Genomic DNA, 24,882 nt, shown 5'->3' with positions numbered 1-24,882 from the left:
AAAATTATTAATTTATAATTTAAACAATTGAAAAAACAAACAATTTTATAAAATTATTTTAAAAACAACCGCTCATTTAATTTTCACCAAAACATAATAAAATTAAATCCCCACACACAAAAAAAAAATAATTAAATTTCCCTGGTTTTTTTATTTTGAGGTTAGTTTCTGGCTGATGAAATTTATTTCACCCATGTGTTTCGGCATTCTGTGGAGCATAAAAAAATTAAAAAATCAATTATTCATTATATAAAATTATTATTACAATATTATATTTTTAATTTTTCATTAGCAGTTATCTGCTAGATAATATTTTACTGCTACATTCAAGTGACAATGAATGTAACAATTTAAAAAAAATTGACTAAAAAAAAACGTATAATTGCATTGTTTAATATAATAATAATTGATTTTTTTTACATTACCAGTCAATTGTTATTGACAAAATAAAAACCACCAAAATTTATAAAATATTAATTGACAAATAAAAATAATAAAAATGTTGAGTTATGGGGCAATTTTATCGAGAAATGCTCGTCCATCACTTCAAAAAAGGTTTGTTAATTTTTTTAATTGTTTGCTTTACCATTATCACGGTGTTATATCAATAAAATAATAATAAATTTTATATTTTAATTTATTTCAAGGACCCTTGATCTTGCTAAAAAAGAAGGTTGCTTTAAAAATAAAATATTTTCCAATGTAAAACAAATACAACATCAAAACATTTCGACCATAATTGTCGATAATAATTTAACTAAACAATTTGGAGTACGTAAATTTCATACAACATTATCATATTGTACAACTCATTTTCAAAATGACAATGATACAAGATTAAATATACAAAGTATAAATAATGAAACTTTAAATTCCGATAGAATAATTGATGAAATTGTTGAAGATCATGAACATTTAATGCAAAAAAAATCAACATTAACACATGTACGTAGTAAAGAAAAATATAGTTTACGTGATATTGAAAGAATGTATCCAAATCCAAAAGCAAAAGTGCATGATATTTATCAAATAATAACAAATGAATTAAAAAATAAAGAAGCTATTGAAATTTCATATACAACTGAAAAACAAAAAAAATCATGGCTATGTACAATTGACGTTAAATGGCCATTTGATATGACATTTACATCAAATGGACATAATAAAAATAGTGCTGGTAATGCAGCATGTATTAAATGTCTTCATTATCTTGAAAATAATCGTCGTTTATCACCATTAAAAAAACCAATAATATATTCACAACTTGAAGTTAAAAATATATTACATCGTCCAGTACGTTTAGAAATGAATGAACAAGTTATTGATGAAGTTAAAAATTTAGTTGATCGTTATGAAGATGAAGTTAGACCATTAATTGAAACATTTGATAAAACAAATAAATCAACATATGAATTTACAACAAATGATATACTTGATGATAAGCATTCAAATTTTCAGCCAGGTGCTATTGTTGATCCAGTTGGTAGATCAAATCCTTTGACACGTGAACAACATAAAATAAATGAACGTAATAAAATATTACAAAGTAGATTAGAACATCGTAATGCAAATAAAGATTTAAAAGCCACAAATCAATTGCCAATAATGGATTATCGTGATGAAATAATTAAACAAATTGAAAATAATCAAGTTCTTGTTATAAAAGGTGATACTGGTTGTGGTAAAACAACACAAGTACCACAATTTATAATGGATAGTTATTCAGTACGTGGTGAATCAACAAATTGTAATATTATTGTTGCACAACCACGTAGAATATCAGCAATATCATTGGCTGAACGAATTGCTGTTGAACGTAAAGAACAAGTTGGTGATGTTATTGGTTATCAAGTTAGATTGAGTCAAGATTTACCAAATACACCAGCTGGTATATTATTTTGTACAACTGGTATATTATTAAGAAAATTACAATTTAATCCAAAACTTGAGGGTTGTTCACATGTTATTGTTGATGAAGCACATGAACGTACAATAAATACAGATGTATTACTTGCTCTTCTAAAACGTGCTATGAATAATAATAAAAATTTAAAAATAATAATAATGTCAGCAACAATAAATGCTGGTTTATTTCAAAATTATTTTAATTGTGGTGTTGTTGAAGTACCTGGACGTACATATCCAGTTGAAATGAATTTTTTAGAAGATATTGATGCTATTGGTTTACGTTCACCAAGTAGATATGACATGAGTTTTGATGATTCAGCAAATAAAGGTGAAATTAATGGACCAAGTGTTGATATTGTTAAAATGGGTGAATTAATATCATGGATTAATAGTAATCAGCCACAAGGTGCAATTCTATGTTTTTTACCTGGTTGGTCAGAAATTATGAAAATGAAAAAATATCTTGAAGAATTTAGTACACAAACAAGAAGAAAACATTGTAGTGATATTATGGTTGTTCCAGTACATTCAAAAATGTCAAATTTTGATCAAAAAAAAATATTTGAAACACCACCAAATGATACACGTAAAATAGTACTTGCAACTGATATTGCTGAAACTGGTATAACTGTTACAGATGTTGTTTATGTTGTTGATTCATGTACACATAGACAAGTTAAATGGGATGATAAACGTGGTATAACATCAATTAATAATCATTGGGCATCACAAGCAAATATTAATCAAAGAAAAGGACGTGCTGGTAGAGTTAAATCTGGTACAAGTTATCATTTTATAACACGTGAAATGTATGATAACTTGGAGCCATATCCAATACCAGAAATTAAAAGATCATCATTAGAAAAAACTGTTCTTGATGCTAAAACATATAGCAATGAAAAAGCCATGGAATTTTTATCAAGTATGCCTGAACCACCATTATCACATGTTATACAAGGTGCTGTTAATGATTTAATAAAACTTGGTGCACTTGATAATGATGAAAATTTAACACCACTTGGTAAACGTATTGCATTATTTACATTACATCCAAAGTTAAGTAAATCAATTGTTTATTCAAGTATATTTGAATGTGTTGGACCAATGATGACAATTGCATCAGCAATGTCAGCTGATAATCAAATATTTCAAGGACAATTACATAATAAAGATGGTATTAGAAAAATTAAAGAAAAATATTCACCAACAAGTGATCATACAAGTGTTGGATGGTTATTTCAACAATGGTATGATGCTAATAAATCTGGACGTTATGAATCACGTGATTTTTGTTTTAAATCACGTCTTTATCCAGATAAAATGTTTACACTTAGTAAAGTACGTGAATTAAATGCTGAAAATTTAATACATACTAAAATGATGAATAATATTAATGATTTAGATAATTTTGAAAGTAAAATTAATTCATATTCTGAACTTGATGAACTTGTACGTGGTGTATTGTTAGCTGGTACTGATCAATTATTATTACAACGTGATTTTGATATTAGAAAAGGTGTATTAAAAAAAGGTACACCAACATTTACAATGGAAGATGGTAATCGTGCAACTGTTACACCAGAAAGTGTTAATTTTAAAAGAAGAAAATTTCCAAGTCCATTTTTAACATATGTCATGAAAACACATAGTGAAGAAAGAAGAACATCACTTATACGTGAAACAAGTATTATATCACCATTAACTGCATTTTTATTTAGTCAAGGTAAATTTACTGGATATTTCCAAGACAGAGATACAAATATTAATCTTGAAGATGATTCATTTGATGAAGATAATAATGAAGTTGTATTATCAATTCATGGAAGAAAAAATATGAAATTAATTTGTACAAAGGATACTGCTGATGTTATGCTTAAATTTAGAGATGCTATGTGGTCTGTTGTACGTTATATGGTTACTAATCAAGGAGTTGTATCACCAGATGAACGACAAAATTATTTGATAATTGATGAATGCAAAGAAAGTATGCTTCAATTACTTGCTTTAATGCTCAGTCAAGCATCTGAAAAAATTGACTCTCCAGAAACTAAAAAAGTTGAAAATAATAACAATAATAATGACGATGAGGATGATGATGATGATGAACGACAAAAAGATTGGTAATTATTATTTAAATAATAATGAAACAATAAACCAAAACAATAAAATACTAAAATAATTATTCATCATACTTTCATTAGTATCAACCAACAGCTTGTTTGTAAATTATGTTTGTAAGTATTTTAAAAAAAAAATAGTAATAATAAATGAATCAATAATAATAAATTTTTTTTTTTGTTTATTAAATATAAATACATGTATTTTAAAATTTGAATAAAAAATGAAAAAAAAAAATAAAATGAAAATATTTTTAATTAATAATTAAAAATCTTAAAAATTAGACAAATAATTGGAATAAAAATTAGTGAAAATTTAGTTAATGTTGCTGTACTTTTGCAGTTTAAATTTTCATATGATATTGTGTATTTAATCATATCAGGATATCTGCAAACTTTTGAATCTATACACTGATAATTTGTATTAGCTGTGTTGTTATAAAAAATTGATAAAAATAATGGACTACATTCATGAATATAATTAGCATCAGAACATCCAAATGTCATTGAATAAGTATTACTATCAACAATTGTACATGTTGATCCAGTTGAATTAATATCAAGTGTTTCTCTTGAGTAACAAATTTTTAATGTACCACTTGTACTTTGTCCTTGTATTTTAATTGTTGCTTGATTATCATCACTGCTAGACTTGAAAAAATAATTTGGATGTAAACGATAAAAATTTATTCCTGATGGTTCAATGTAATCTGTAAATGATGATGTATAACCAATTGATTCATAATTAGCACCACATTGTGAATTAATTAAACGACGTTGTATTTTTTTAATTCTAATTATTAAATCATCAATTGGTCCACGTATTTCTCTTGTTGTTCCAGAACCAACTGTAAATATATCATCATTTGAATTAACAACTAAACTTGACCATCTATCTTTTGCACCTCCAGTTAAAAATATAATTTTTCCATCTGTAAATTAACAACAATATTTAATTTTATTATTCATTAATACTATTTAATATATAATAAATATTACCTGGTGCATCTTCTCGCATTTTTATTATTTTTTCTAATGAATAATCTCTATCAGTGTCAGACAATGATGTCAAACTGTATGGTATTATTAAATAAATATCACTTTTACCACCTCCAATATTTAAATCTCTTTCACGATTCAATTTATTTGTTTGTATATTTTTCATGACATCCAATGTTTTTGGAAGATCAAAGCCCCTTGCAAATGATGCATACTGTGTTTCATTGAAACTATAAATATCTAAAATACTGTAGCTTGAATTAATCATTATTTCTCCATTTTTAGCATTTAACAGTGTAAAATTACTAGCATATTTATTGACATCAGATTTTTCAATGATCAAGTGTAAAATTGGTTTAATTAAATTGAATGGCCATGTTGTGTCGACAAAAATTTTTAAATCAATTGCAAGACGATTGAATGGAATAGCATTAACATCATTATCTTGACAATTTCTATCACTACTCATTGATGTTGATACATGATCAAATAATTTATTAACAACTTGAATTGAAAATTTTTCAATATTTTCATCTGATATTGTACCAAGTGGAAGTTGTGAATTTCCAAGTACCAAAGCTGCTCTAAATGTTTGTTTTGTTATTGTATCATTCTGTGCAATATATTTTAATAAATTTTTTCTATTACATGCTCTTATTGTTGTATTAAATACACCTCTATCACTGTAATACATATCAAGAATTTGTGATAATTTAATGCTTGATACTTTTGAATACCAATAACTAATTTCATTAGCAATAATTAAACCATCAAGATCACCACGTATTTCAGCAGCAGTTAACTCCAATGCTTGTTCCTCATTTAGATAATAATTTTTTGGTATTATTGATGTTATAAAATGTCCCTCAGTTCCAACTTTAAATGGTGTATCTTTCATTGGACCTTGACGAAGAGCAACTTCAACTAAATCACCAGCTAGTGTTGCTATCCATTTATTATCAAGTGTTACATCACGTAAAGTTTCACGTGATGACCAATCACGACGCATCATTAAGTCACTTATTTTAACATTTTGAGGCTGAAGTGCTGCTGCAATACCAGCTAATACTGGACCACCAGAAACAACACCCCAACTGAAAAAATTTAATTATAATTTCATAGAGGTAAACTAAAAGAAAAAAAATATATCAATTTTATTTACTCTGTTTTCATGACACCACTTTCTGATGGACATTGACTTGTTGGTGTTTGTTCAAGATGTGAATTTTCTGGATGATTTGGTGGCAGTGCTGGATACCAATTGTTTGGTAAAAATTTATCATCATTATCTTGTTTTGATTCATCTTTGTTATTTTTAATTATTTCACTGTATTAAAAAATAAAAATATAATATTATATACAAATACAAGTTAAATATTATTAGTTAATAATTATTAATTTTACATTTGTTCTGGTGATAGTGTCTCAACGTCATCCTGATTAATAGCAGGTGGTTGTGAATTTTTATCAATACTTCTTTTATCAAGAATTCTCGTTGATTCATTGTCAACTCGACATGTCGATGATTCATCACCTCGTTGAAATGTGTCGATTGTACTTGATACCATTGAATGTAATGAACACTATAAAAATATTTTATAACAATTATGATAATTTATTTATAAGCCTTTATATATTATTATAATTACTCTTTCAATTTTAGTTATACTATTGTTGGGAAATGTTTGTGCATTTCCTGGTATTAATTTTAACATTTCAGCATGACGATAAAATTGAAATCCATTTGGTGCATATGGAGTAACACCTGGTTGAGCATCAACAAGTGGTTGAAATACAATTCCATCTTGTCTAAATCTTTTTGTATTTAAATGTTATAATATTATTAGTTTTTTATTTGATTTAAAGGTGATAATTAATGAAAGTTTAATATACCTGTGAATAAGTGCTACAGATAATTGACGTAAATCCATATTTAGCATTGAATTATCTTCAATTTTTCTGATGATTGCAATAAATGAATGGATATTTTGAGGTAATTTGTAATCTTTTAATAAAACATCTGTATTATTGTAACACTCTAAAAGAGCATTGGACAATTTACCTTGAGCATTTTCTTGTGTTTTAATTCCAGCTAAAAAATTTATTAATAATAAATAATTACAGACAATAAATAATATATAAAATATCAATGGTAATTATAACTCACCAAATAGCGAAAATAAAAATATAAAACACAATAAAAAATCCATTTTAATCATAGATAATTAATTGAAAAATTAAACATTAAAAATATATTTTTTATAATTTATTAATTCACTTGTTTTTAGCAGTTATTAATTTAGTAAGATGATTATTGATTAAAAAAATCCAAGTAGGATCATGAGCGGCTTAATGAAAATATAAAACTATTTAAAATGTGAGTTGTATTATTTTAGTTGGTCTAGAAAAAAAAAAGGTGTTTAATCTTTGTAATATATTAAACAACCACACCTTGTCAGTTGCGTATATAAAATCTACAATCACTATCAATGATAAGATATGCTATCCCATATGAGTAATCAACGCCATATTCACCTAAAAATAAGAAGAAAAAAAAAGCCAAATTATATACTACCAAAATAAATGCTAGATAGAAAATTAATTATTTACAAATAAATTTATTAATTTTATATTTGTTTTATATTTTCATAATTATTAATTTATATATTTTTATTTTTTTATTATTTATAAATCTTGAATGATATATATTGTTTGAGAATAAAATTTATATATTTGAAATCTTTAATTTGATTTGATCTATGTATTTTTTTGTATGTGTGTTTTTGGTTTTATCTTATCATTTTTTTTATTGATGTTAATAGCGTCATGAGTTCGCATACAACACCTGTGTCGAAAAAAACAAAAATTTATATTCTCCCTTTTTTTTTTATCTCATGTTTATTTTCACAGAATAAATGTGTTACAAATTAAATCATTAGAAATTTTTTTATCAATAAGTAACTTTTGTTTTTTTTTTGTTATTATATATTACAATTAGAAAAAACCATAATTTTTATTTAAATTTGTATTTGAAATTTAATTATAACATCAGTAAAAATTTTTCTCAATTTTTTTTCGAAATTTCGAAATGTAAATGGCGAAAAAAAAATTAAAAAAGAATATATAAAAATATTTTTTATTCCAGATATATATTTAGAACAAAATATAAATTATATTTATCCAATTAAAAATTTTTGTTTATCGAAGCGCAAAACAATAAATAAAATAAACAATTTGAATTTTTTCGCGCAAAATAAATCAGTCGGTAAATAAAATATCTGCTGATACCATAATAATTATTATTTTTATTAATTTTTATTATTATTAAATATAGAACTGCATGGTGTTCATTAATATTGTTATTTTTTAAAATAAAATAGTGCTAATTAAATAAACGAATGCTCAGACATACTAATGATAATGATAAATAATAATTTATTCCTGGAATGTAAATTTATATCACAGGTTCATTGAACATCAAGGTGTGTGTGTTTAAGAAAAATTTTTGACACCAAGAAAATTGTTAAAAACAACAATAAATATCAAGGTATTTTTTGTGTTTTAAAGTAACATTGTTATAATACTAATAAATAATTATTAAAGTATATTAATATATAATTTAAAAAATGCCACTGGGATCAAAACCAACATGTATAAAGTGTAGTTCAATTGATACAACACTTTGGCATTCAACAGAACTTGGTAGTATATGTAATACATGTATAGAAAATGAAAAATCAAGTTCTAGTAAAAATGATGATGAAGACAAGGGTGGTAAACCATCAAGAAAAAGTACAAGAGTAACAAGATGGTGTAAACCAGATCAAAATATAAATATGGTTGTCAAAGGTGTATCAAAAGGTAAAGGACGTCGACATATATTTAAAAAACAGGTAAATAATTTAATAATGTACATAAATATAAATTTAAATAACAAAAACAATAATTAATAATGTTTTTTTTTAGCCAATGAAAGCACCAACATCAGTTGCAACACCAGTTACAAGTAATTTTGTTTTTTACAAAGGTTCATATTTTCAAATTGGTGATATTGTATCAATGGAAGATGAAGATGGTGGTATTTATTATGCACAAATACGTGGTTTATTGACTGATCAATATTGTGAAAAAAGTGCTGCTGTTACATGGCTTTTACCAACGACATCCAGGTATTTTTATTTGAGAACAAAAAGAACAACAAATAAACAAGTTGATGTTATTATTTGTAACACTTTTTTTTATCCTAATTTTAGTCCACCTCCTGAAGAAGGATTTAGTCCAGAAACTTATATTATTGGACCTGAAGAAGATTTACCAAGAAAATTAGAATGTATGGAATTTATAATGCATGCACCATCTGATTATTATAAACTTAAAAATACACCATATCCAAAATCACTTGATGAAACTGGTGCTGGATACATTTGGACATCAATGAGAAATGAATATAATTATGCAAGAAGATAAATTTAATTAATTATAATTTTGTAAATAATAATTATTTTCTTTTTTTCTTTTTAAAAGCCATTATCACGTTTTATTTTAACAACATTATCAAGCTTCAGTACAATATTATTTTCTCACAACAATTAACATACTTTTTTTTCTTTTTTACAAATAATTTTCTCTAGTAATTTTTTTTTTAATTACTCGAGATTCTATTTTATTATTTTCTTTTTCATTTTACAATATTATTTATTATTTCTTCTAATTAAAAATAAATTTACCATCCTTCTAAAATAAAATCAATCACAAATTAAATATTTTCGTTAAAAAAAAAAAAAAAAAAAAAAAGTGTATATTCTATTTTAAAAATAATTTAATTCATTTTTTTTTATTTTTCAACTAAATAATAATAAAATTATATGAAATTCTAAACTGTGCGATAATAATAATATAAATAAAATATATAATTTTTTTTTTTTTTTTGCATAAATATTCAAACAAATAATAAAAAATAAAAATAAAAAAAAATTGTTATAATAATAATTTAATGGAATTGTATTTTCAAAAAATTAAAATAACAAATTAAAACTAATTTTTTCATTTTTACAATATAAATTTAAAATTACACCGTGTAATATATTTACTACAATCAAATCATTACAATAACAAAAAAAAAATAAAAAAAAAACTTTTTTCAATCAATGAATATCAATTTTATCACTTTAATTAATGAATTTATTTATTATCAATATGAATTTCAGTATTATTGGACCAATTTTAATTGTTAATAATAAATGATATTAACAAGGATTGACATTCATACCATTTGGTAATCTGTGTCCTTGATTATGGCTCATATTTAATTGTCTTGCTGCCATACCACCACCACAAGAACTGCTCCAGTCAGCTGTTGGTACTGGTGTACGATAAAACTTTGATGATGTCTTATTAAATATTGGCAATAATTCATTGGCCTCATTTGAAAGTGCCTTCATATAAATAACAGCATCAGTACCATATCCCTCACAACTTATCAACACAATATCACCATGAAAATATCTAGCATAAAGCCTAGACAATGGAAGACCATATCCATAACCAGCCAATGGAACAGTATCACTACCAGATTGACTTGGTTGTGGTGCTGTACTATACATGTATTTAAATAAATGATCAGTTTGTGATCTTGGTATTCCACCACCCAAATCAGACATCTAAAAATATTTAATTATATTGATGTTAATTAATTTTTATTATATTATTTATATTTTAATAATTTACCTTGACACAAATATCTTCTTTTCCTTGAATTACAGTTACTTCAACTGGTGGATAAGAATCAGAATCTGATCCATGATGTTCCATAACAGCTCTCATACTATTTTTAAATAATTCAAATAGCATATGATACAAATGACTTGGTACATATATTATTCTCACTTCTTTGCTTTGATCGTATGCTAAAATTATTATTAAAAAATTAAATTATAAGGTATTTTTTTTTTACTTCAAGTTATTATTTTATCAATTAATATTACCATTGTGAACTTTAACAATCAATTCAGGACTTGCAAGATAATATTGATCACATAAAAAACGAGCATTTTCATATGCATCTTTAACGACACTAATAACGTCACAAAATGGATCAATACAACCCACGTGTCTACTGTGTCCATTCAATACACCACCAAATAATAATGCTAAAAATAATCAATGATATTTATTTATTTAAATAATATTATGTTTGTTTATTATTGATTTTGTTAGAAAAACTTACTGTGTTGATTTATCAACATCCTTATTGACACACGTGACATAAAAAATCTATCAAGAAAATATTGCATACTATTTTCCATTTGTACATCAACATCATGTGATTCTTTTAATTCAAGGACACCTTTTGCCATTACTTCAACAACATCACTGTGACGATTACGTATTTTAATTAACGCCTGACAAAATCTATTTGATACAAAAATAAAATAAATATTATTGATTGTTTTATATATTTTGTATAGAATATTATTAATATTTAAATGCTTTACTTGTCAAGTGTATCATTATTAATGTCAGATGTTTCAAATTGTAGTATTTCTTCAAATGATTTTATATATAAATTATTAACAATTCCAACACTTGGCATACGAAGTAGATGTTCTGGTAACAAGTGGATTTCTTGCATTATATTTGCCAATCTAACTGGCAATTCTTTTCTCAAAAATGTGAATGATTTTCGTTCACATGCACTTAAACCTGTTGATAAAAAATAAAATTATTAATAATATTATTTGGCAATAAATAAATATTCAATTATTGATGAAAAAATAACAGAAAATTTGGAAAAATTATTTAACAAATAGCTCAATAAACATTATAATAGAAAAATTATTTTAAATAATTTTTTGTTTATTTTAAAAAAAAAAAAATAATAATTTTATCATTAATTTTAAATAGCTTTTTGTATTTTTTAAAAATATTATTGTTTTATTTTTAAAAAAGTAAATATTTATTGATGGAAATATGACCGATAAGTTAGTCAACTTATCATATCTCTCATAATAAAATTAGCGATTAAAATAAAAACTCATTACAATGCTAAATAAAATATATAAATTATTTGAATTACTAAAACAAGGACACAGCTGTCCATTAAATTTTATTACGTCATTTCTAAATTATTTATTTAGTTTTTTTTCCCCATATTTTTAAAATGATAGCACAGCTTATTTAGCAATGTACACATCGTCATATCTGCTCTAACAAGACACTATTATCAGGTCATTTTTAAAATGAAAAATCATAAATAAACGAGTCATTCGAAATGATAAAAAATTAAAATTATTTCTCTGATCAATTGGCATATTTCTAAACATTCATGTTATTTATTTTTTACTAAAAAAAAAAAATGAAAATTTAACTTGGTATAAAAATCAAAAGATAAAATAAATATTGATAATATTGAATAAATTTTTTTTATTTTCAACAGTCATATACACGTGACGTTTGTTTTTCAAGTTATTAATTTCATCAATATCTTGGTAAATCAGCTGATGCGAATTAACGTGATAATTTGTTTATCCAATATTTTTTTTTTTTTTTATTATTCTCAGTAAACAACAATCTGTGGTAACTTTTATCTTTGTCTTGTGGTCAACAATGACAAAGATATATAATTAAAAAAATACTGTGAAAAATAAATGAAGGAAATTATTGTTAAAAATTATCAAATAATTCGATTGGAATTTGATCTTGGACTCTGAATGTCTCATTAAATTAAACAATGCGGTAGTCCCCGATTGTCTATCATCAAAAAAAATGATAATGCATTTGAAAAAATAAAGAAAATTATATTCATTAATTATTATAATCATTAACCATTTTTTTTTCAATTTTTTTTATCGATTAAATTCGAAATATAAAAAACAAGATTTTTTTTTTCGTCGATTTGATGCCAAGACGAGCCTCCGTGGACTTTGATCGAAATTTATAAATTAATATGATGATATTTTTAATTTTATATACGAAATATGTATTTTTAATTTTAAATAATATTTATAAATTTTTTTTTAAACATTTTATGTATATTTATTTATTTCTAAAAACAAATTTAGAGTTGTAAAATTTTTTAGAAATAAAAAAAATATTTCGATTGACATTTAAATATAATAATTAATTTTTTTATTTATTTATTGTTAATTTATTTAGTTTTTTGAATTGTTTATGTTTATATTAACAATTGTTTATATATTTTTAATTATTTTTTTAGAGCGTTTATACATTTTTAATGTTTAAAAAATCCTTGGAATAATTTTGAATATTTAAATAATCAAAAATAAATTGTTGTTAAAATTATTTATGTTAATAGACACATCCGTTTGAAGCTTGACCACCAGAGTCATTATTAACATGCACAAAGAATGTTATTAATTTTAAATAGTCGTAATAAAAAAACTTTATAGTTTTTTTTATTTTTTCAAATGAAAACTACTTTTTGGCAGAAATTTTTTTCTTTTCGTATTTTTATTAATTATTTAAAGCTAATAACGTGTCATTAGAAATATCAATTGATTAATTTTATGATAATGATAATGAAAAAAAATATATATATATTTTTTAGCCGATGACATTGAATGGGGCCAAGGATTTTTGCTCTTTTAAAAATTGAAAAACTCAAACTGAGGTCATGACCTTGTCCCTCGGCCTATTTTTTATCATCAATAGTTCAATAAATATTGCAATAATTTTGAACTATTAACTTTAAAAATCATATTCATTTATCTCAAAATTACGTGTGTGTAATGTTTTTTTTTTTTTACGTCATTGCGACAGTTTAAAGTCATAAAAAAACAAAAAATATAAAATAAAAATTAAATACTTAAAAATAATATTTACAAACAAATAATTATTATAAAATATTAAATAAAATAATGGACAATTTATATAAACAACTTACCAAAATCAATGAATTGTTTAATTGACAGTGGTGATGGATTAAATTGTGAATAAAAATCCAGCATTTTTCTTATATTTCCAAAACATCTCAGTGTCAGCTTCATTTTTGCAATAAAAATACTCCAAAATTCTCAATAACTCAAATACAAATAAAACAACTAAATTATAAATAAACAAATAAACTTTAACAAAAATAAAACTGTACTAAAATTTATTTAATAATAATAATAAAAAAAAAAAAATAAATAACAATTGTTGTTGGAGTTCATGAGTTGACTCTTCAAAGTCTCCACTCGAATGTCGTCAATCAACCAATCAACTATCCACTTTATTATTATTATATTGTTTTTATTTTGTTGCTAAAATAATAATTGTTTATAAAATTATTTAAAAAACTAAATATATTTATTTTCACAATATTATTTTTTTGATTATTTATCCACACACCGAGTATCATAACAAATTGATTGCAATTTCATTGAAAATTGAAAATAATAGAAAAAAAAAGAAAAAAAAAAAAACCATTATGTGCTGATATTAAATGGCAGTCAGCAACTGTAGTCTGATATATTTTATTTTTATTACTTTTATATTTTTTTTCTTGCTTTTTTTGTTGTTGTCAGCATACTGGTTGGGATAAAAGCTTATTTTTTGTCAGTGACGAGAGGAAAAATAATATAAACACAGTGTAAAAGAGAGAGAAAACAAAATTATTTAATTAGAGTTAAAAAAAGATAGATATATAAATGCATTTTTTATAATACTTCCTGGAGGGGATTTATATATTTTATCGTGGAGGGGGGTTATATGACAAGTCGTTCAGTTGGTAAGTAAGGTATCTGTATTTAGTATTTGCAATAATTAAGAGACGGCGTTTGATGACAATTACCTCCGCCATATTTAATATCCCCTTCCTTTCTTTTTTCTTACAAAATTCTTTTGTTTTTTATTTTTGTTTTTTTTCTACTCTCCCTCTCTCTCTTTCGGCAATACTTCTCTTTATTGACAGCAGCAAAATGGCTTTCAGTGTGTGACAGCCACTTGCAAACACACAGTTCTCTGTTAAAAAATTTGTTTTTATTATTTTAAATCCAACGACCTTGCTGAAATATATATCAAAATAATATATTTTCTGTTGCGTTGTGTGGTTATTTTATTATTAAATATTATAAAATACCTTGACATATATTATTTAAGTGACATTATTATTTATCTAATATTATTGATGACTATTATTCAATAATTTATCATTCAATCATGGAATATATATATTGGTTTTAACAAGTGTTTGTTAATGAAAAAAATTTCAGGATTATTTTGGTAAGAATTGTTATTTATTTCTATCAATTTTTTTTTAAATAATAATAATAATTTATTTTTCATTATATTTTTAATTATTTTTTTATTTGCTGTTATAATTTATTTATTTATTTTTAATAATAAGGCTTCTTTTTTATTTTTAAATATTATTATGTATACCTAGTTTTTTTTGTAGATTTAATTATTTTATAAATTATTGTTTATAATAATTTATAATTTAAATAATAATTATTTGTAGCCTCATTTTTGACCAGATGTTAATTTATTTTTAAAAAATCATATTTATTTTTATCTTGACTGATTAACAAAACACACACACATGCCGCTTTTATTATAAAAAAAAAAAAAAAAAATTATTTTGTTTTAAATATTATTTTAACAATATAAATAAGTGTATTATTTATTTTTTAATAAATTTAAATTACATTATGAATTTATAATTATAGGTGTGTGAGAATATATATTGAGTAACAGTTTTTATGAGTTGTTTGAGAGTTTCACTGTAAAGAAGGTGAAAGTGAAATTTGACTATTTATCTAGACGTTATTAATTGAGATTTTTTTATTACGCCTTATGTCGATTGTATATAATTACGTCTTAAAATAATAATTAATTATCAGGATGTATTCAATGCAGATTAATATAAAGACGCTAATAATTAGCAGCAACCAGGATGTTGTTGATTGACTTGCACACAGGCACAAATTTAAAAAACAAAAAATTAATTTAATAAATAATACAACAAAGAGGAAGAGACATGGATTAATGTTGAAAAATCAAGTGAATGCTTGACCTCGTTTACATACTTGTAATATACATTTAATGTAACTGTGTGTCATATCTGATTTATATACATTTATTATTTTTTAAATGCAATATTATGCATTTGTCAACTCTTGCAAAAGATTTGCAATATTATATTTTATTCATATCGAAATGTTTTATTCATTATTTAAGTTATATTTTTTCTTTTTTTACAAAATTCTTTATAGAATTCTTGATCTTTAAGTATTATTGTTTTTTTTTTATTTTTTTTATTTATTTAAGTTTGGTACTTGTACGGTAATACAGGTAGACGCAGGCGCGGTCACTTGCCAAAGTGAATGGAATTTACGTGAAAGAAAAAAAAATATATATAAAATAAATTAATAAACAATTATTATCTCAATGAAAGTTTTTGATATAATCATCATTTATTTAATGATTGTTTATAATTTTACTGTTTAATTTATTTTAATGTTTTTATATATATTTCTTTTTTTTTTTTTCAAATTATATTTCAAGAAATGTATGATGAGAATTTATAGATATGAAATACGTTTAATGATCAATTTTTTTTTTTTAATTATCTCGTGGTCTGTATCCTTTCTAATTTAAAGATAATTATTTTTTTTTTTTTATGATTTAGAGATAAATGAAAATTCGTATCCGATATTTATTTTTTTTTTTTCTTCATCTTGAAGCAGTTGTAAAAAATTTATAAACCGTATAACTATTTACTCAACATTAGTATTACGGAAAATTATATTTAGAATATTTTTTTATGTGAAAAATTGATAATTTGTTTTTTTTTTTTTAGTTGAATTTGTCTAGGAATTGGGATTATTAGTGGATAATTACACGGTCTTGTGGCGCAACGGATAACGCGTCTGACTACGGATCAGAAGATTCCAGGTTCGAATCCTGGCAAGATCGACCATATATTTTTGAAATTTTTGCCAATTTTATAATCTATAACTTGGCAAAAAAAACGAAACGAAGAAATAGACACAAAAAACAGAAATAGTCAACAAAAGTATTTGAACAATCGAAAAAGCAGTATTTAAATACATATTGGAGAACAAACTGGAAGAAAACTTAATCCCAGACATGAAAAAGTTATACAAAAAGCTAAAAGTTTTTAACTATCCTATAAGAGAAATCACTGATTTTGATAAAACACTTTTATATTCAAGAAGCTGTTCTGACTCAAAAAAACCCATCTCCCGTGTAGATGGAAAATAATTGACAAAAGCGTAGGTAATTGAATCAAAAAATTATAGGCCTTAGAGAAATTTCTTTCAACCAGAACTTAGCCAGTAACTAGATTGTCTCAAGCAAAATTTGTCTGAGAATTCATGTTTTTAATGGATAACTAAACGGTCTTGTGGCGCAACGGATAACGCGTCTGACTACGGATCAGAAGATTCCAGGTTCGAATCCTGGCAAGATCGATCATATATTTTTGAACTTTTTGCCAATTTTATAACCCATAACTGCAAAAAAACGCTACGAAGAAATAGACACAAAAAACAGAAATAGTCAACGAAAGTACTCAAACAATCGAAAAATCAGTATTTAAATGCATATTGGAGAACAAACTAGAAGAAAACTTAATCCCAGATATGAAAAAGTTACAGAAAGCTAAAAGTTTTTGACTACCCTTCAAGAAAAATCGTTAATTTTGATGGAATGTCTAATGTCTTTATTTATATTTAAGAAGCCCATCTTCTGTGGAGATGGGAAATAATTGCAAGCAGCATAGACAATTAAATCGAAAAATTATAGCCATTAGAAGAATTTCTTTTGACCTAAAATAAGCCAGTAACTAGATTGTCTCAAGCAAAATTTGTCTGAGAATTCATGTTTTTAGTGGACAACAAAACGGTCTTGTGGCGCAACGGATAACGCGTCTGACTACGGATCAGAAGATTCCAGGTTCGAATCCTGGCAAGATCGAACATATATTTTTGAACTTTTTGCCAATTTTATAATCCATTAATTTATAACCTATTATTTTATGGAATAACTAAATTATATCGTTGAAATTCCACCCAAACAAACTTTTACAAGCTCCTCAATATAATCCTAAAAGGGTACCTAGCCAGAAATTTAATTTCCGCAAAAATCACTTGACAATCCAGACAGTAGCTAAATTCGTGATCTTATATGCTACATTCTTAAAATTGTTTTATCTGTAACCTGGAATTTCTACCCTTCCAAAGACCCAAGAAAGAAAAAAACAGATTTCGGAATGCATCAGCCCAGGATATCATTAACTCGCCAATACAATTCAACTTATTCATGAGCAACCTGTTGAAATGATTTTTTAAAAAATACCCAGAACATTTGAAAGTAAATTCTTCCGTGATGAAAATATTTTCCAAGCAATGTATAAATTCTTTAAATAAATTTTTACAATCGGAAGGAAAAAAATTTCTCAACAAGTTCAATAACCCAGCTATATAAAAATAAAAACCGGTTACACTTAATCACTCGTTAGGTGAACCAAAAACTTCAAAACAATTTCAATAAAAAAATTAATAAAACTGAATATTAATAAACCAAAAAAAAAAAATTTTAATCAATACAAAAAATAATTAGATTTTTAATTATTAATTTGCGAGGTCAAGCAATATTATGATGTTAATGAAAAAAAAAAAAGGAGAATTAATTTAATTTGAAAAGATATATTTTAATGATAAACTTACGGTTTTTAAATTATAATTATTCAAGTTAGCCAAAAAGACAATCACAATTTTCATTGTACATTCAACTTAGCTACCTACTTCCGATCTGGGACACGGGGACGAATAGCGGAAGTATATCTCAAGTCAGGCAAATAATAATATATATAAAAATAAAATAAAAAAAAAACGTCAATAAACATGAAACACACATACAAAAGGCTTATATATTAATTTAGTGAAAACAATAAGAGTCATATTGATTTCATATTGTAGGTATTGTTTTGTGGTAGACTATAAATTTTATTTTGCAATAAGAATGTATTCATTATTCTTGAGGTGAATTAGAAAGCAGTGAAACAACAACACCAAACTTGATGTCGATGCTCTATGAGGTCTTGATATATCCACCTTTCTCACGGCACGTTTTACATCAATTTAAAAAATTATTATTTTCAAATACAGATTATAAAATACTTGAAATTTTTTCATGAAAGTAAATTAATTTATTGTAGTGATACTTTTTAAATTAATATTTTTTTTTTTGCCAAATTAGACTGCAGGAATTTCTTGACAATGCAAAGAAAAAAATATAGAAAAAAATTAATTATTTAAAAAGTGAATTAGAAATGAAAATGAAATTAATTTAGTGTGTGATAAATTGTTTTTTTTTTTTTAAAGAATTTTATATTGTTTTAAACAATGTCAAGTTGAAGATTAATTTTTTTAAATTTTTCCCAAGGTTGTGTTGTGTTGTTTTTAATTTCATTAACAAGACTATGTAATTTTTAAATTGTGCTAATTGTCATAATTGCAAAATTGGTTTTATTTGAATAATAAAAAAAAATAATATTTTTTTATGAGTAGAAAATTAACACGGTTATAGACTAATGGTGTATTTTTACTTTACGGAAAAGGAGTGGCTTTGTCATACTGACGCACATCCTGCGATGATTTGAAGAGGCACTTATACCACAATAATTTTTATCTGTAAATAAAAGAGAAAAACAATAAAGGTATATTGGTGATAAAGTTACTGCGTAAATACCACGTTGCCAATATACACGTTTTCAAAAGAGGCGATTTCTTGAATGCCGTTAGTTCTATAATTTTTTATTTTTATATTTTTTTTTTGTAACCGTAATACCTGTCGATTCGGTTTGTTAATTTTTCCATATAGCTAGTTTACTTTTATCATTTTTAAAATAGAAAATTCAACTTGAGTCACTCTAATTTCTACCCATGTTTTTATTTATTTTTTTCATATATGTTTCAAAGATTTCTCTAAATACATACTTGTATATATGTTTTGCTAATTAGATTTTATATTAACTTTTACAGATAATAAAATCTCGGATGAAACGATGACGCTACACTGGTGGATGCACTGGTTCTGGGTGACTGCAAACATTGCATGTAAGTAACACAAAAAAAAAAAAAAATAACAACTTCTAATTGTAATAATAGCAACAACAACAACTAAAATTAAATTATTTTAATTACAGTAATCATTGCAATGCCATCAACCACACAAGAACCACATGTTAATCGAGATAAAAATTTAATGGAAAAACCAATGTTTATTAGAATAACAACAAAATCACCAGATATAAAAATAAGCATTAGTCAAAGTACGATAACCACAATGCCTTTATTTAAAAATAATCGTAATGCCAAGGCAATTAATCCATATGAACCGTCCAAAATAATAAATAGAGAATATTTGGCTGGTCCAGATATAATTAAAGACACTATACCAAATTCTTCCAAACCATATAAATATCGTCCAACAACAACAACAAGTACCTATCAATATTTACCAACAAAAACAGTTGAAATATATAATAATCCATCAAAAATACGTACAATAAAACAATCAAATATTGTTAATATACAAAGAGACATTGAAAATATTGAAGAAATACAAAATGACAGTCCTGATTATTCAAATAAAAAAGATCAAGATGAACAAGATGAAGAAGAAATAATACAAACACGTCAAGACACTAGAATATTATGGATAATACCAACAACAACAACAACAAAAACAACAACATCAAATTATCCAACAAGACGTAGAAGTTATGATGTTGAAAAAAATAATAAAAAAATAACAATTAATAATAATGATGGTGATGATGGTGGTGATGATTTAAGTGTATTACCAATAAGACTTGAAGAAACAGAATTAAAAGTTGTTGTTAATACAAGTCGAATGATAAATGGTGACAGTGATACATTGTCATTTAGTAGTCAAACAGTTAATAGATCAGAAGATATTGAAATTGAATCACCAAAAATATTATCACAAACATCATCATCACCAGTTTTACAAGCAAGTATTGAAGAATATACAAGAGAGAGATTAAATAGAGCAAGACTTAGTAGTGAATTTAAAAATATTAGAAATGAAGGAAGATCATTTATCGGTGAAAGTTTGGATAGAATTGATGACATTGATGATACTGTTAGGGGTGAAAGTGAATTAATTGGTAATTATCAAAACAACAATAATAATAAACAATTTACGACACTTGATATTGCTGCTATTGGTGGAAGTTTTTTAGCTATGGCTGTTTTAATAAGCAGTATGGCTAGTTTTGGTTTTCTTATGTACAGGTAAATTTTATTCTAGTTATATTTATGCAATTATTTTATTTTTTTATGTATTTAATTATATGTTTACTTGCTTTTTTGTTTAAGGAAAAAATATTTAAATCCACCACAAACATTAAACAGTGACAAATGCAGTAATCCTGATAGTTCTGGTTACATTGATGATTCAACAATTCGCGTAAGTATTTTTCTAAAGTTTAATTAATATTTATTGACTTTATTATATGAATTTGTGTTTTTTGTTTGTTCAGGATAATTCAGAAGAAATGTACAGTCTTGATAATGATTCATTTCTCAACTCTTTGGAAGCAATGACAATACAAAATTACTGGACGGATAGTGTTAAACACACAAAACTATAGTAAAGAAAAAATAAATTGATGCAGAAAAAAGAAAACAATAATCATCAGGATAAATTAATAATATCTATTTTCTTACTTCTCGACTAAATAGAAAATATAATATAGTAAAAAATTAGAAATTCATGAAAATTTTTGGCATTAGAAAAAGTCAAGTATCAAGTATTAGATGAGATTTCATTAAAATCGCATGACAAGTCGAGGAATTATATGAATTTTCATATATGTTTTTTAAAAAATAAATATATAATTTCGTATATTTTAGTATTAGCCGAATAGTGCAATAATTCGTGTACTTAATTAAGTAATTTGTACAAAAATAAGACTAAATTGTGGAAAACATAAATGCATGTATCAAAAAGTAAAAAAAAAAATCAATGGAGAAGCAGGAAAAACAAAAAAATACTATAATTATTTAGTAGATGAATTTTTAAATTTTATTTTGTTATAGATTTTTTTTTATTTTGTTATTAGATTTGGTCCAAATTAATTTTTTGCATTTAAATAATAAAACATACTAATATTGTTTATATATGTACCATGACACTCAGTGTTATAAATTTTTTAATCCAATAATTTATAAGTTGTTGTTTTTTTTTTTTTAAATGAAATAGTTTAATCAATGAAAAATTGGACCAAGACATAGAAATAGTTTAAATAATAATTATAGTCAACATTGCCTTTGAAACATATCCGTTAATAATAACAACTAATTGTTTATATTTTAATTTAAAAATTTAATTTGTTTAATAAATTAACTAATAGAATAAAAATTAAAATAAAAAAAATATATTATTTTAACATAAATGTATTTTGAAAATATTTAAATAATAATTTTTTAATTACCTGCTTTTCAATTCCACTATATTAAATAATAAAATAATTATATATATTTATGTATTCGTATTATATAGAATAAAAAAAAAAAATAATAATCAAACATAATATGGAAATTAATTAAATGTTTATTAATGTAAATGTGTAGCTTTTGTAGTTGATGTTTATTTTTTTTTATTTCGAAATTTGGTGTAATGATGATTGGCTTAATTATTATTAATTTTTCGAATAAATTAATTAATTAAATTATTGTGGTATTTAATATTTATTATTCATTATCAAAGTGCTATTTTATTTCATTTTTTTTATAACAAACAATGACAAAAAAATTAAAATAATGTTTTTTTTTGTTTCATTTTATAATAAATGAGAAATTATTTTTTAATTTTTTTTTTTTTAAATTAATGTTTTTCAAATTGTATTTAGCCGCTACTAAATGTCGGACATTTTTATTTCTAATGTTCTAATGTTCTAATGTTTCAATATTTAAAAAAAAAAAAAAAAAAACGAGTGGGGTATACATACAAGTACACAAGCGGCGTATGTCCCAGCCCCGAAATGATCACATGCACAGGTTTTTTTATATTTTTTTCTTGACGATTCATTGGTTTTGGAAATTGATTTAAGCTCAGCCCATTGTTGGCTGTTATCAGTGGAAATGACGTGTAATATCAGTAATATTTAAGTTGTCACATACCTAATAAAAATTTGTCCGTAAAAAATTTATTTGTTGGCTCGAAAGAGTAATTTTAATTAACCCAAATATATAAATAATTTTTAAAATAATCTTGTTATTATTTAGTTGATTTATTTAACAAAATATTTTTTAATATTTAAAAATATATAATTAACTTGTTGAAATTGAAAAACATGCAGTGTGTAAAAAAGCGGAAGCTAGATGAGATTGAATGTGTAGACGTGGCTGAAAATGAAATGATAGTTTCACCACCTCACAAGAAGCAAATGGTCAGTTTTATTTATTTTTATTATTGCTGATTAATAATGTAATTAAAATTAACAATTGATGTGTATTAAATTATTTTATTGCAGGTACAATATGAGCAGAATGATGTTGATGTTGATGATGATGCAGCATGGATGGAGGATAACGTAATTGACCGTGTTAATACTTATTGCTTGGCACATATATTTAAGCATATTCCACCATTTGAAAGACCAAAAGTTGCACAAGGTATGTAAATTATTAAAGTCATATAAATTATTTAATTAACAGAATATTAATAGTCATTAATACGTGTGTGGTTATATAATTTTTCAGTATGTAAAAAGTGGAGAGAAGCTCTTCCTTATTCCTGGTCCAATGTAAAAAAGCTCGAGTGTCTCCATTGGAAATATGATGGTGTTGTAGCACATAGAGGAAGTCGAAAAGTTATATGTTTAAAAGGATTAATAGATCAATGTGGTCGCTATTTAACAGAATTGAATACAATTCATTATGATAATTCTGATATAGTGCCATTGATCAGAATATCTTGTCCACATCTTGTGAGACTTCAATTGAGATTTAAAAATATTAAAAGTTTACATTTTAAAGATGCATTTTCATACATGTCGAAACTTCAAATACTAAGACTAATATTTCAATGTAGTGCAAGCATACCCATTTTGTTGATACTGGCGTTGAGGGATCTTACTCGTACTTTAAAGACTCTTGCATTTTTTAACTGGAAAAGAAATCCCCGTAACCAAAAAATGCCAGCTTTATTCAGCTCGGTAAGTTTAATTTTATACAACAATAATATTAACAAAAAATATTAAACAAATTACTTTTATAATTAATAGATAATAAATGTTTATCTCTTTCTTCTCCTCAGGTATTCTCTCAAATGACTACTTTGAGATTCTTTGATCTTTTTGGCTATCAATTTCCTGATCAATATGCATGATGATTTTTCATAAAGTTATTATTTTATAAATAATAATTGTTACAATAAATTAATTTCTATTAATGTTATATTATTGTTGTTAAGAAGTTTAATGTAACTTTTAAGATGAAAAAATTTATTGATATATAAATGAGATGCTTCTGTATAGCTGATGTTTTATTAATTTTTGTGTAATAATTGTTGACTTAACAATTACATACACTATTATTAATAATTCAAATAAATGAACTATTAAAATCATTGTCGTTTTAGATATTTATTTTTTTTAAATCAAATTTATTTGATTTATTTTCTTTTATAGTAGCTTCCTCTCTTTTGTTTACATCACATCTAACCTTCCATGACCTGCTAATATAAAATGACGGTTGATCTATTTTTTTGCTGGACGACTGCAAGTTCAGACTGATGTGCAAATCTAGACTACATCAAGTGTGAATGACATGCGTTAAAATTTCATTGTTAACAAAAGCAA

At 24.4% G+C, this 24,882-nt stretch overlaps 6 protein-coding genes and 3 non-coding genes across 11 annotated transcripts; 7 read left to right on the top strand and 2 right to left on the bottom strand.

The window, feature by feature from the left end:
* Positions 1 to 160: 160 nt before the first annotated feature.
* LOC122860906 (ATP-dependent RNA helicase DHX30-like) lies at positions 161 to 4,042 on the top strand. The gene is made up of 2 exons (XM_044164967.1): positions 161 to 555; positions 648 to 4,042. Exons 1-2 carry the CDS (start codon positions 500 to 502, stop codon positions 4,030 to 4,032), a joined length of 3,441 nt encoding a protein of 1,146 aa, XP_044020902.1. The 5' UTR covers positions 161 to 499; the 3' UTR covers positions 4,033 to 4,042.
* Positions 4,043 to 4,193: 151 nt separating this feature from the next.
* Positions 4,194 to 7,650, bottom strand: LOC122860907. Its single transcript, XM_044164968.1, has 8 exons — positions 7,635 to 7,650; positions 7,192 to 7,559; positions 6,918 to 7,116; positions 6,674 to 6,839; positions 6,429 to 6,607; positions 6,187 to 6,351; positions 5,025 to 6,118; positions 4,194 to 4,957 (listed from the first exon to the last, which is right to left on the bottom strand). The coding sequence occupies exons 2-8, from the start codon at positions 7,241 to 7,243 to the stop codon at positions 4,284 to 4,286; spliced, it is 2,529 nt and encodes an 842-aa protein (XP_044020903.1). The 5' UTR covers positions 7,244 to 7,559; positions 7,635 to 7,650; the 3' UTR covers positions 4,194 to 4,283.
* Positions 7,651 to 8,389: 739 nt separating this feature from the next.
* On the top strand, positions 8,390 to 9,557 carry LOC122860905 (GATA zinc finger domain-containing protein 1). 2 transcript variants are annotated; one of them, XM_044164966.1, is made up of 4 exons: positions 8,390 to 8,571; positions 8,628 to 8,917; positions 8,991 to 9,193; positions 9,278 to 9,557. In XM_044164966.1, exons 2-4 carry the CDS (start codon positions 8,651 to 8,653, stop codon positions 9,489 to 9,491), a joined length of 684 nt encoding a protein of 227 aa, XP_044020901.1. In that variant the 5' UTR covers positions 8,390 to 8,571; positions 8,628 to 8,650; the 3' UTR covers positions 9,492 to 9,557. The 2 variants fall into 2 exon arrangements, with proteins under 2 accessions (XP_044020901.1, XP_044020900.1); XM_044164965.1 differs by lacking the exon at positions 8,390 to 8,571 and having other exon boundaries at positions 8,580 to 8,917.
* On the bottom strand, positions 9,532 to 14,675 carry LOC122860904 (pyruvate dehydrogenase (acetyl-transferring) kinase, mitochondrial). Its single transcript, XM_044164964.1, has 6 exons — positions 13,927 to 14,675; positions 11,519 to 11,726; positions 11,251 to 11,435; positions 11,009 to 11,173; positions 10,752 to 10,930; positions 9,532 to 10,684 (listed from the first exon to the last, which is right to left on the bottom strand). The coding sequence occupies exons 1-6, from the start codon at positions 14,027 to 14,029 to the stop codon at positions 10,271 to 10,273; spliced, it is 1,254 nt and encodes a 417-aa protein (XP_044020899.1). The 5' UTR covers positions 14,030 to 14,675; the 3' UTR covers positions 9,532 to 10,270.
* Positions 14,676 to 14,926: 251 nt separating this feature from the next.
* On the top strand, positions 14,927 to 23,157 carry LOC122860903. 2 transcript variants are annotated; one of them, XM_044164963.1, is made up of 6 exons: positions 14,931 to 15,245; positions 16,825 to 17,264; positions 20,033 to 20,107; positions 20,197 to 21,310; positions 21,395 to 21,485; positions 21,559 to 23,157. In XM_044164963.1, exons 3-6 carry the CDS (start codon positions 20,056 to 20,058, stop codon positions 21,667 to 21,669), a joined length of 1,368 nt encoding a protein of 455 aa, XP_044020898.1. In that variant the 5' UTR covers positions 14,931 to 15,245; positions 16,825 to 17,264; positions 20,033 to 20,055; the 3' UTR covers positions 21,670 to 23,157. The 2 variants fall into 2 exon arrangements, with proteins under 2 accessions (XP_044020896.1, XP_044020898.1); XM_044164961.1 differs by lacking the exon at positions 16,825 to 17,264 and having other exon boundaries at positions 14,927 to 15,245.
* Trnar-acg lies at positions 16,868 to 16,940 on the top strand. Its single transcript has one exon. It is a non-coding gene; the product is annotated as a tRNA-Arg (tRNA).
* Trnar-acg lies at positions 17,386 to 17,458 on the top strand. Its single transcript has one exon. It is a non-coding gene; the product is annotated as a tRNA-Arg (tRNA).
* Trnar-acg lies at positions 17,891 to 17,963 on the top strand. Its single transcript has one exon. It is a non-coding gene; the product is annotated as a tRNA-Arg (tRNA).
* Positions 23,158 to 23,373: 216 nt separating the features above from the next.
* LOC122847841 lies at positions 23,374 to 24,410 on the top strand. The gene is made up of 4 exons (XM_044145698.1): positions 23,374 to 23,469; positions 23,554 to 23,695; positions 23,783 to 24,237; positions 24,339 to 24,410. Exons 1-4 carry the CDS (start codon positions 23,374 to 23,376, stop codon positions 24,408 to 24,410), a joined length of 765 nt encoding a protein of 254 aa, XP_044001633.1.
* Positions 24,411 to 24,882: the final 472 nt, after the last annotated feature.

Source organism: Aphidius gifuensis, linkage group LG1, assembly GCF_014905175.1.
Source record: "Aphidius gifuensis isolate YNYX2018 linkage group LG1, ASM1490517v1, whole genome shotgun sequence".
NCBI classification, from domain to species: Eukaryota; Metazoa; Arthropoda; class Insecta; order Hymenoptera; family Braconidae; genus Aphidius; species Aphidius gifuensis.
Note: the sequence above shows the minus strand (reverse complement) of the source record. Positions and strands in the feature narration are given on the sequence as shown.